Consider the following 12,568-nt stretch of genomic DNA (forward strand, 5'->3'; position numbering starts at 1 on the left):
AATACCTTTGTATATTTATATATATAGCTTAAAAAAAATGCTGTGTTTTAAATATATCTTGAAGTCACTTTCCAGATCATCTCCAAAAAAAATTCTTCCTCCTTGAATTTTTATTTTCATGCTTGGTCTTGGATATTTAAACATGCAAGGAAAGGGAAAACAGTTCTACCTGAACACCCAGGAAACAAGTCTGAAAATATCTCCTCACCTTATTTTAGAAACAGTATTTTAAAACAAAACACTCACCAGTCTGCCACCAGTGGTCCAAGACAGGTACCTTGAAGACCCTTTTTGACCATTCTAGTGTGTCCACATCACAGTGCTCACCAGCAACAAATAATGTTCTGAACCTTTAAATAAAAATTTAAAAGTATATATCTTCATCTGGATGGAGAAAGGAAAACAACATGACAAATTCAATAAATATCTCTGGTCGGTACCCCAGATAAGAGAAAAGGAGAGGGAGGACTCTTTGTATGCTCCTTCCTACTAAGCAACAATTGGAATATTAGCAGTAGTAGTTTATGCTATATAATACATAAAGCAAAGACCTTGGGAGACTAGAGGCAGTCAACTGTCAATGGAAGTAAAAAATAATTAAATCCTCTATACATAGGAACTAGGTAACTATCCCTAGTAACTATTCCTGTACACAGAAACTAGGTAACGAAGCATCAGAATGAGATACCAGAACAAATTAGTAAAGACATAAACAAAACTAAAAGGAAACACTTATATCCTAACTCTTAGTTTTAAGTTGTTAATAAGACTCCATTTAAACAGATTTTGGTAGTTTTTGAACTGTTAAGTCATCTTTTTATAGACATTTAGAAATTAATTTTGGGGGAAACAATGGGTTATAAAGCTGTTTTCCTGTGGAGAAGCAGGCTATATATATATATCTATAGACATACACATACATAAAATTTTTCACAGGTAACAGCTAACTAGAACTTATAACACAGATAAAAGTTTATGATAGAAGTGAACAAAAAATTGTATATGTGAAATCCACAAATACATATTTCATGAAAAGGTTTTTAACACTCATATTCACATGCAGAGCATTCCTATTACGCATTGCTCAATTTATGTTATATGCAATGTTCTGTAATTAGTTATGTTGAACACAACATTTCAGCTATGATGTAGAAATTCTATTTCTGAATTCATTAACTTCATAAACTGTTGAAAAATCCTGTTATGTGTTCCTGTTTTAAAAATAGGGCTATTAAAACAGAGAACTTAGAAGACCTGATTAAAAAGTCAGGACATCATGTTACCTCCTGAGTCAAAAGCAGAATTCCTCTCTTCTGAATTGCTAGCTTTAATAATCAGCTTTAGTAATCTGCAGGCTCAAGAGCAACTTTATACTGCACGAAGGAGAAAGATTAGCTCTTTGCCAAATTTACAGCACAAAACCATCAAAAAAGAGTATCAGAGAAAAGTGCCAGAAGCCTAACACAGCATTACTACAATGGAATTATTCTATCAAACAATATCACAAAAGAAAAATGGCAATGGTTACAAAATGCCCACTCTGAACAATTTAACAGTCCACTTAAAACTACAATGTTCATGCACCTGTTACTGCAATCACCACTGCAATGCAGTTAATGGGGAAGAAAGATCTTAAAACCTCTCTGTTAAATAAGTATGTCCTACGCTGTTGTTCTGAAAACCTACATTCCTAACATAAAATTCAGTGCAATCAAGCTTTTAGGACCTATTCAAGAGTCCAACAGAATGGACTCTCACCTAATATATGAAACAGATCAAGGTCCTTAATGGCCCTGATGCAATCTAAATTGTTCCATTTAGCATGTACATTTTGGTATCATTCCAAGTACAAAAAAACCACATCTCCAAACCATTTCCCAAAAGCAGGAGTGTTCACTTGGCTAATAATCTGCACTTTTCCACATTAAAACACGCTGTAAGAGTTTCAGCATATACCAGAGTTTGGAGGTTTTTTTCTGACAAAGAAAAACTCTATCTGCATTATGTTAAATAAGCTTATTTTCCCGAAAAGATGTCATGGAAGCTTCATTTGCACTTCTTAACATAAACTGGAAATAGAAAACTCATACTAACAGTTAAACTTGAAGACTGCAGACATTTGGACATATTAAATAAATAAAACTTTCAGGTCTTCTGTTTTTCCTCCAGATGTGTTTGTTCATTTTGCTCTCTGAATAGATTTTACCTTGGTCATGAGAAGCCAAGCTCTGAAGGTTTGAGTGAGTCAAGAAAGACACAGAACACAAGTTCAGCTTGGCAACTTCTCACAGTATGGGTGAAGGGGACCTCCACAAAACCTCTTTATGAACACAGCTCAGGACTCCCAACAGGAATGGCCATACATGACCTACAACAGCAGGCAGAACTGCATAATGCACTTGAACTGTCCTAAACTCTAGGTCTCAATCATATCCTCTAGTAGCATGTGTAAGACATTACTTATATGAGAACGTATTTTGTTCTAACAGTTTTGAATTTGTTACTTTAATTTCAGATCCTCTTATTCTTGTGTTACAAGACAGAAAATGGGAGTTTCTAACCTACTTTACATTCATTATTGCTGCACAGGTTTTATGCAGCCTCATATTTCTTTCTAAAGTAAGTGTATTAACAGCTGGTATTAAATGAACAAGTTAGACTCTCTAGATTCTCTTGATATAAAGTGGCAGAACATTCACAATTGACCAAAAGTCAAAAAAGCAAAGCAGGCTATTGGACACAAACTGCAAGTTAGTACTTGTACATTAATCTCGTCTACCGAGTTCTTGCCCCGTTTCATGAGAAACTGTCAATCATTTGGAAATCAGACCTAATCAGTTCGTAACAGTTCTGTCAATTAAAGGATGAAGTGTTACTCCAAATGTGGGAAGATTTAATAGCTTGGTGTTATGGAGTTACCTTTTGAAGATGAGAACAAACTCCAAAAGCTGAACACAACATGCTCAGGTACATGAGGGTTGTATGTTATTTGTTTTTTGAACATATTAGGCAGCAATTTGATCAGACAGTCTGCTTAGCAGCACTGTGTGTTATCAAAAACGGAGTCTTTAGATTCTCTAGCAATATATGGTTGAATAGGGCTTTTACCCTACAGTATTATAAATTAAACATCTCTTTTACTGTTAAGCATGAGCTCTATTTAAGACACAGGTGAAGCTTCATGTCAAAGGCAAACAACTGTCAAGATTTGACTCCAAGAGCCAATGAGGAGTTTGAAGCATACACACTAGAACCTTAGAAACCCCATATAGCTTTGTGCAGAGGCCTGTGATGCCACCAACATCAGTTCTTAACAGAAATTTAACTTAACAAAAGAATGCAAATCTGCTTATAATTCACTCCTGTAAATCAAATACTCCCTTGCATACTAGAAGCTGGCATTGCCTACCAACTCTGTACTTTATCAGTAATTGTCTTTTTTTACAGAATTTTTTAAAAGTGACATTGAACTTTATAATTTTTTAACAGATTTTTTTTTTTCAGGAATGGAATGTGCCACCATGAAAATCTCTTTAAGGTTTTTATTCCTGGATGTGTGTTTTGCAGTCTCTAGGCTAAATAAGGACACATCTTAGTCCAGTTAGCAGAAAGACATCTCATTTCAGAGATTGTGCACCATGTAACAGGGAAGAAAGTATCATAGATCAAGTAAATGAACCTAGATCGATCTCAAACTGAAACAGACAGAATTCGCATGACCTTGGATGGAAAAAGAAACATATAAGTAACAGACAAAAGCACAGATCTTCCTACAATGGAAATTTTAATCACCTGTTGGACTCCATTTCTTAACAACTGTACATACTAAATATGAAATGCTGCTCTAGAGGGTTTAGTAAACAGAAGCTACGTACCAGGGAATGACATGGCTCAAAGCTGAGTGAATTATGAGACAACTAAATCTGCAGGCAAATGGAGAAGCTCATTAACTATGCACAGAACAGGAATGATGAAATACCTCTTTACATCTAGGGCCACTGATAGCAGCAACAAGACTCTTATCCAGAATTCTCATTTAGCCAGAAAAATGTGACAACTTATAGAGCAGGCTACCACATTTTCCATTAAATGAACACTCTAAAGTCATTTTAGTCATTGCCTAAAAAATGATGAGGAACAGCAATTAAATTTTCTAGCACCAGAATCACTTTCTTGTCAATAAATATAGGAGAATAGTGCATTAGGGTCTCTAATGAGCTTGTTTCTTATTTGAAGGAGAGGTAAAGACTGATGAGAGCACTCAGACAGAAGAAAGTAATGATGAGCTTGTAATAAATACTTCCAGAATAAATCCAGTTTCCTAATAAATAAAACTTTCCTGAGGAATCAAGAACACAAAGGTCTAATGAAGTTACACAGCTTTGCATCTCCCCCTTCTCTTTGGACAAGTGTGACGAAAGATGTTCTTATGACTGAATAGGGCCATATTGCCTATACAGTCTGACACAGTCCTTATTTGAAGCTGAACAAATTATTCAACTTAAAGATTAGATGAAGTCCAAACCCACGTATTTTTCATTTTTAGAACGTTTGCCATAAGACACGGAACCTTGTTCTGCAGAAGTACTAAACATTCAGATGCAATCATTGTGAGAGGCATTTTATTAATAAAATGCTAATAATGCATTTTAACCATAAAACGCTAAGAACTCTGAATCAGTGGTAGTTCAGTGGCTCAGACTGGACATTCGAAACTAACAGAAGACTTTGACCTTAATCTCTCTGTGCCTCAGCTTCCCATCTGCAAAACACAGATAATACCACTCTCTCATCTCACAGGAGATTTGTGAGGATGAACTAAGTCATGATTTTGAAGTCTGTTGATAGTATAGTGATAAAACCCTTAAAAAACATACAGGATAGAAAATAGTTCAGTCTTTGGTGCACCTAAACATAAACAGTAACTAAGCTGTGGGCAGACAGACGAATCATCAATCAGCTGCTGATTATACAAACCTGTGATTAAAGATCCCGTGCTGTCAATGAAATGAGAGGTCACGTGGGAAAACAGTTGAGGATCCTGTAATCCAAGACTGTATTAGAGGTTATAAGCACAGTGGAGCAAAATGAAGGTTGAGCAAGCGATTGTAACTCAATAAGAGCTCTTAGCCTTAGAGTTGTAACGTTTTTAACAGCTTTCATCTCCTCCAAAGTATCAGTATAAATTTACAAGCAAATACATGCACATCTAAATTGTCAAGAACACCTTTAAATTCTGCTGTACGGAGACAGACAAAGCCCCAGACACTCTGCTATTCTTAGTTCATCCAGCCTGTTTCTGTAAGAAACTGCTTCCCGTGTATCCTTAGTTCACCTTTTCAGAGAGTACTGCTTTCCCAAGGCTGCCCCAGGGTCCTGCTGACGGATTGCTCTAATTGCAGTTGGTGAAGTAAAGAAGGCAGCTACTCCATGGTCTGCTAGCACACGGAAATAGGCACCAGCATCTGGCGTTCCCACAGGCTTCCCCTATGGAGAGAATAATTTTAAATGTCACAGGATAAAAATACCTCATAATTCCTTGACAGTTCAAGGCTTGAACATGTAACAGTAGTGGTAGCACAGCAACAGAAGCAATTTCAAGTAAGACTTTAAAGAAGGCTTTGTTAAAAATAACAATATTGTCAGTGTATTCACTTGTAGAAATAAACTCACAAGCTCTGGGTACAATCTTTTACATGAACACAGCACATACTAGCTCCTACTCAGAAAAACAGGACAAATAGACTTGTGAATAAAAAGAAAATCACAAAGAGCTGTTATTACACCAGTAGCAAAGGGAATCACGTCTATATCTACCCTTTCTGTGAAGCAGCCAGTAAAACACTCAGAGTCCCACTGAACTAGAAGTCTCTAGACGAAGTGGCACTGCAGCTATATCCTCCATGTACAGACCTATGTGACATGACAGCTTTTTTTTACCTGGTAATTTCCTCATAATACTGGAAAAATTCCCACTTAGCTGCTTACAACTGCCTTCTTGGCACCTGAGGTTGTTGTCTCATATGAAGACTGAAGAGAAGCCAAAGATTTCTTTTCTGTTTTAGTGTGCTAAACCAGTATAAACTAGTTTTTAGAGTAAATTGGACTGTGCTCCAGTTTGTGGGGTTTGTTTTTTTAAACTAAACATTGTCTCAGGCTAAGGACCACAGTAAGGAGAATTATAAACAGAAGTAATCAGATGTGAAAAATTGTCCAATGGTAAGTAATAATAACAATAAATAATCAAAAATACTTTTCTGTGGTGCTGGAAATATGAAAAGCAGTCTGCACAGGATCATACAATAGCAATCTTACGTATGTAAATGCTGCAGTGCATGAACGACTCCATACACAATCTGAAATTATGAAAAGATGATGGTAATATAGAATGAGCTTTAGCTCTCCAGGTATCACCATAAACTTTTCAATAGAAAGGCCATGCTTGGAAGACAGAGCACACTTCAACAGAGCACACAAGTTAGGAGAGACACACACTTTTTGTACTGCAAACACAGCTTTGTCAATGCTTTATGCAAGACAGAAAACCAGAGAAAGTTTCACTACCTAAATGTCATCATCTTTACAGCACTTCACCAGTCACAAGACAAATTCATACCTTCTCTATCCTTTTGTAAATGCAAATTTGGAAGACAGATGAATAGGTCTAACGGGAAAAAAAACCCACAGCATACAAGGCTCTAAGACTTGTCATTTTACCAAGAGACAAAAAGAAGAGAGATATTTGAATACCTTGAAGAATTTCCTAAATTCAGGATTTTTATTCTGATAATGAGGCAACAGTAACACAGTAAATGGCTTAATGAAAGCACATGCTAATCAAGGTAGTTGCTTCATCCCAACATAAAAAACAGCGCATGGGCTGTGATACAAGCTCACAGGAATTCATCCCTTTTCCTCTATCCCATTTGCCCTCCCATTGCAGTCTTCCCCAGGTTCACTCTTCATCCAGCTGTGCCTGAACACTGGCAAGAGCAAGAATCATTTGACAGATCTAAAGAACACAGAAGACCTGGGGTCAGATATGTACCATTGGCTTTGCAGCCCTATGGTGAGATACTGCTGATGAGAGGGGTGCTGGTGCAGAGGATCATCATAAAAGACAAAAAAACTCCAAAACAAAACAGAATGCATAATTGAAAAGCTTTTTCTTTCCCTCCCAAGTAGCCAGGACAAGTATCATCAGTGCCAAAATCCCTCTTTTTGCTAATAGTCTATCCTAAATTACCAATAAGAAATGCAAAAGGATGCTATTTGCTTGCTGAAAAAATGAGTTCTATCCTTTTTCTTCTGTGAGACAACCCACAAAGTCATGAAATTTTTCACTAGATTCTCTTCAGACATCATCCTTGCAGACATTTTCATCACAACTTTCATGTGTCCATCAATATCTTTTCATTCACCTATTTATTCAAAGTGATGTTACTGCCTTCAACAGTCACTGTATCTGCAGATTTGTAGCCATCTGGTTAGGAGTTCAAACTTCACATCACTAACACTAAAACAGTCTCAGACTGAAAAATTCCAAAATTTCATAAGGTTCTCTTTAATTAATTGAACCAGTATTATTCATCTTGGACAGCAAATAACCCTAGCTGTAGAGCAATCTGAAATTGGTTAGTCCATGGGCTCTTATTTTTAACCAAATGAAAAAGTCTAGAGCCCATAAAAGGGCTGTATCTGGCCCTGAGCACACCCACCCCCTCCTAGGGGCTTGGCACTCAAGTCAGGTTTGCCACGGTGCAGCTATGCAATCTTGGATCAGACCACTAGGAAAAAAGGAGAGTCCTAAGAGCTGAAAGGAGCCTTCCCTTCCTGGGAAGGTGATTTACATTTGGGCCCTCACCCTTGGTCCCTTACCTGAGCTATGTCATAGCTGTGCCTGTGCCTCACACCTCCTGCAAACTCAAGCCTGAGCCTGAGCCTGCATCTGTGCCTGAGCACATCTTCAACGCAAGCAGCTAACCTTCAAGAGTGCATGAGTCAGCATGTAAGGCTCTTGAAGGTTGATATTTATATGCCACAGGTAAGCTACAGCAACTTTGGTTTGGAGAAGCACCATTCTCAGGTCTAGGAGAAAAACAAATAAAACACAAACAGCAGGAGAAAGGGAATCGAAAATTCACTTGGCAGTTGATAGGAAATAATATCCAAAGAATAAAGCAATGCTTAAAATATCTATTTAGGAAGAAAAAAAAACTCTCCCAGTTGTAAAATTTAAATCTTCCCAGTTTAGCAAATGCACAAACAAAACTGACAAAACCAAAACAAATCAGAGTCAGTGCAAATCAATTTCAGAGCCCAAAAACCTACAGATAAATGGCTCAAGAGAGTTCTCATTTATCATACAAAAATTTTAAGAAGCACTGAAAGATGCCATGAGAAGCTTACTACCTCATGTAAATTTTATTTTTAAAAGGTTTGCATTATAAACAATAAAGCACAGGGTAACTTAAACCAAAGTATGCTGGGACGTTGCTGAGCCAATTGGAGATTATGAGCAAACACAGACACTGGATTTCTGAAGGTATCAGGTCTAGACTTGTTGCTATTCAGTACTTGAATCAACAGCAGAGACGAAAATGTGTTTTAAAAGTTACTGGCAACTTTATCTGTGGTTGGCAGGAAGTGAGAATGGGCAGTCAGAGAGCAATCTGCCTCATCTAACTTAAAAAAGAAAAGTAGAAACAGTCACTTCTTGTACTAGCTATAATGATTCAAGTAGAAAAGACTTTCTTTTAATAACCTACCAAGAGACTCTGACAGACAGACAGATAGATAGGAACATCTTTCCAGAAGTACTTAGATTTAGCATGTAATTTATCAGGTGTCTACCAGCTGAGAGGACACCCTGAGGCTGAATGTGTTGATGGATAATATAAGATTATGAAAGAAGATCATAGTCAGGTAGCAAGAATGATCAAGGAGGATGAAAAAGTTCTCTTATGGAGAAAGTCAGAAGCCACCAGGATGGGTTACTTGAGGAAAAAGACAAATAAAAAGAGCTATAATAGAGTAACCAACAATGCATCAGTAACAGCACAGCAATGCCTAAAAACAAGGGGCTCTTCGATTATTGATAAATTCGAAATTATAAGGAGGAAATTCTCTCTCCACAGAAATCGTTCTGGATGGAACTCACTGCCACTAAAACCTGCTGATGACAAAGCACAGATAAAATCTTGATATATCAGGATTCAGAAGAATATGTTCATTGAGGCACTCATCCTTCTGCTGCTGACCCTACAGTGATACTTACACTAGGGACTTGAGATGATAGGTCCTACTTAATTCCCTCCACAAATACCATCAGTGTGGATGATGGCAAAAAGATCAAAAAATGCAAATTTCAGAGGCAGTGCTTGCAGTATGATTATAATGGCTTCCAAGAACTGTGGAAAGACTGGATGCCTCCAAGAACTGTGACAAAGACAGTAATTTTAAACCTGTTGCTGTTGCATAACCTGCAGATTTGTCGCAACAGCAGGGAATTGGAAGGACCCCAGTGATCATTGTGAGGGAGGCTCCAGGACAGCAATGTCTTGCTATAGCTCTGTGTGGAACAATATCTCCTTCTCTGTACAATACTACTCAAATCAAGACCTTAATGCATGGTTCCTTGGCTAGTGCAGGCATCTTCTTTCTTACCTTAGCTCAAATTCAAAGTCCCAAGAACTGGAACTACACTGCTGCTTTTTTCTTGACATCACAGGATCACAAGTAGCAGCTAGACTTTTGCTTCATGCTGCCCTATTGCTTACAGTTTGTGATCACAGAATCACAGAATCATTATGGTTGGAAAAGACCTTTAAGATTGAGTCTAATCACTAACCTAACACTGCCAAGCCCACCACTAAACCATGTCCCTCAGCACCTCATCTATGTGTCTTTTAAATATCTCCAGGGATGGTGACTCCATCACTTCCCTGGGCAGCCTGTTTTCAGTGCTTAACAACCCTCTCAGTGAATAAGTTCTTCCTAATCTCCAATCTAAATCTCCCCTGGGACAACTGGAGCCCATTTTCCCTTGTCCTATCATTCATTACTGAGGAGGAAGAGATTGACCTCCACTTTGCTACAACCTCCTTTCAGGTAGTTGTAGAGAGAGATCATGTGTCCCCTCAGCCTCCTCTTCTCTGGGCTGAACATCCCCAGCTCCCTCAGCCACTGCTCATAAGACTTGTTCTCCAGATCCTTCACCAGCTTCATTCAGTGTGTCTCTGGACACACTCCAGCACCTCAGTGTCTTTCTTGTAGTGAGGGGTCCAAAACTGAACACAGTACTCGAGATGCAGCCTCAATAGCACTGAGTTCAGGGGGATAATCACTGCCCTGGTCCTGCTGGTCACACTATTTCTGATATAAGCCAGGGTCCTACTTAGCAAGAGTAATCCAGAGTGGGCTGTGAGAATTCAAGTACCTTATTTATAGCTGAAGTTAATCGTGCCTTGGAGAAAAAAAAAAAAAAACAAAACAACCCAACAACCTTGCTGTATTTGAAGGAATTCATTACTGTTTTCACATTCCTGACAATGGTGTTACAGCAAGTAAAAATTGAAAGCACGTAGTTTCCATAGCAATTGTTAAAACGACAAGTTGTCACCTACTAAGTAATTTAAAAATAAACAAATCACTTTAAGAAGTGAAGGTATGAAGTCAGCACAGTTTGTATTCAACAGTGGTTGTCCCTAGGCAAAGGGGATGAGGTGTTTTTTCTCTGTACTTATACAGCATACTGATACTCCCTAACCCAATCATTAAGGAAAAACTTTAACTACAAATTTATGACCTTTCACTGTTAAGACAGTCTTCTGCGTAGATGAAAAATGACACATTATTCTCCTATGTAAACATTTTTATCCCTGTGCATACAGAAGCCTTATTTTAATCCTCAAAAAGACAACACAGATGTCTTGAACTCTGTCTGAACGCTCAACTGGTGGCATCTCAGAGAAAAAAAAAATGGGCAATTTACTACTAGTTTCAAAATAGTCTCAACAAGAGCAAAAATCACAAAGCAGACATGAGTCAACCAGATATTAACTTTGATTTATCTTTAACATACTTTTAAAGAATTAGTATTTTTACTCTTTTTATCTTCCAAAACCAAAACATTTTGTATTCAGAGGTGCCTTTATAATGACAATAACCATCTTCATCCCCACACATTCACACAGACATAAACAAGAAGACTATGTAAAAGAGACGGCAGAAGGAACTCATCACTTTCCTCCCTGTTCCTTATTGTCTCACTTAGCACCTACTATAATGAAATCCTCTTCATTGTAGCCATTCTGCCAACTGAGGCAACATTTTAATGTGACCCAGTGTCATCAGTGGTCAAAGATAGCTACTATAAAACTACCAAAACCTTTTTCTTATCTCTAAGATACTGTCATTTTTCTTATACTGTCTTCCTCTTCTGCTTCACTGGCATGGTGGTGGAATTAATCCCTTTGGAATGAAGACTGTAATTAACATCTATTAGGTGTTTAAACATTAATTAGACTATCCTAATTTACTACTCAAGCTAAAACGATATTTGATTCTATAAATGTGCACTTCTGTGACCAGGCGAAGTTTTTGCTCCTTGTTTTTCAGAATACCAGAAAAGTCAAGCACAGTGGTCCCCCAGCCATAAAATTCTATTAATTTCACGGGAAAACACTGGGCTTTTTTCCAGACAAACTAGAAAATGGAGCTCTTTTTAAGATAATTAAACTTCAAAAGGAATAAAAAGTTGTGGGTTTTTTTTACTATTTCATTTCTATTTTTCTAGTGAAAGTCATTTATAACTTGAACTCTGTTTAATTATTTGTAGCCCCCAAAACTGCATACTGGAACTATACTGAGCATCTGGAGATTAAATAAAGATGGAGATGGGGGTTGAAAAGTGTCCAACATTAGGTAAATTGTGCAAGTTATAAAATCAGTCTAGAAAAGAGCTCATTTTCTTTCTTCTCCAAACTTCAGCTGAACTCACATTTAGCATCAATAGACTCCAAATAGGTATGTCACGTGTTCACTGACTCCAAAAATTCCTGATTAAAAAGCAATGGAATTTAAAAGATGATCTTATTTTTCATAAAATAGGATTCTAAAATACATTAAAAAAAAACCAAAGCAATATTTTTTGACTAGTGAATAGAACAGATGAATAAATCAACTGAAAAGTGTGGATGATTGAGTGCACTTAGAAATTGACAAAATAGTCATACACATGAGAGAAAAAAGAGACTACTATCTATATAGGTATACTAACATAACATGTAGGCTCACCTTCATCAATACTCATCTGCATATGAGAATGCACATGTATGACACAGTAACACTGCAAGGACAAGCTCCTACCAGGATAAGCTAAGATTTCTCACATTCCTACACATATGAATAAGAATTCAGTCCACAAAGTCTTTAGTCAAAACACTTAACAGTTCATTATTTTATATACTGCAAAACCAGCAGTGATCCTAAGTAAAGGACTATTATCTACTGTTGAGTTAGTGATCAGCTGACCTGAGAAGGCATAGCCCTGTGCTGTGCTTCTCTA

General features: G+C 37.3%; 1 protein-coding gene across 1 annotated transcript in view; it reads right to left on the reverse strand.

The window, feature by feature from the left end:
* The window catches only part of ACSS3 (acyl-CoA synthetase short chain family member 3), a 79,671-nt gene that overhangs the window by 37,559 nt on the left and 29,544 nt on the right, over positions 1-12,568 (reverse strand). Inside the window, exons 8-9 of the mRNA XM_061992999.1 lie at positions 5,336-5,487; positions 247-350 (exon numbers count right to left, since the gene is read on the reverse strand). Coding sequence (XP_061848983.1) covers positions 247-350; positions 5,336-5,487 — 256 coding nt within the window. The remainder of the gene's footprint in view (positions 1-246; positions 351-5,335; positions 5,488-12,568) is intronic.

Source organism: Colius striatus, chromosome 1 (assembly GCF_028858725.1).
Source record: "Colius striatus isolate bColStr4 chromosome 1, bColStr4.1.hap1, whole genome shotgun sequence".
NCBI classification, from domain to species: Eukaryota; Metazoa; Chordata; class Aves; order Coliiformes; family Coliidae; genus Colius; species Colius striatus.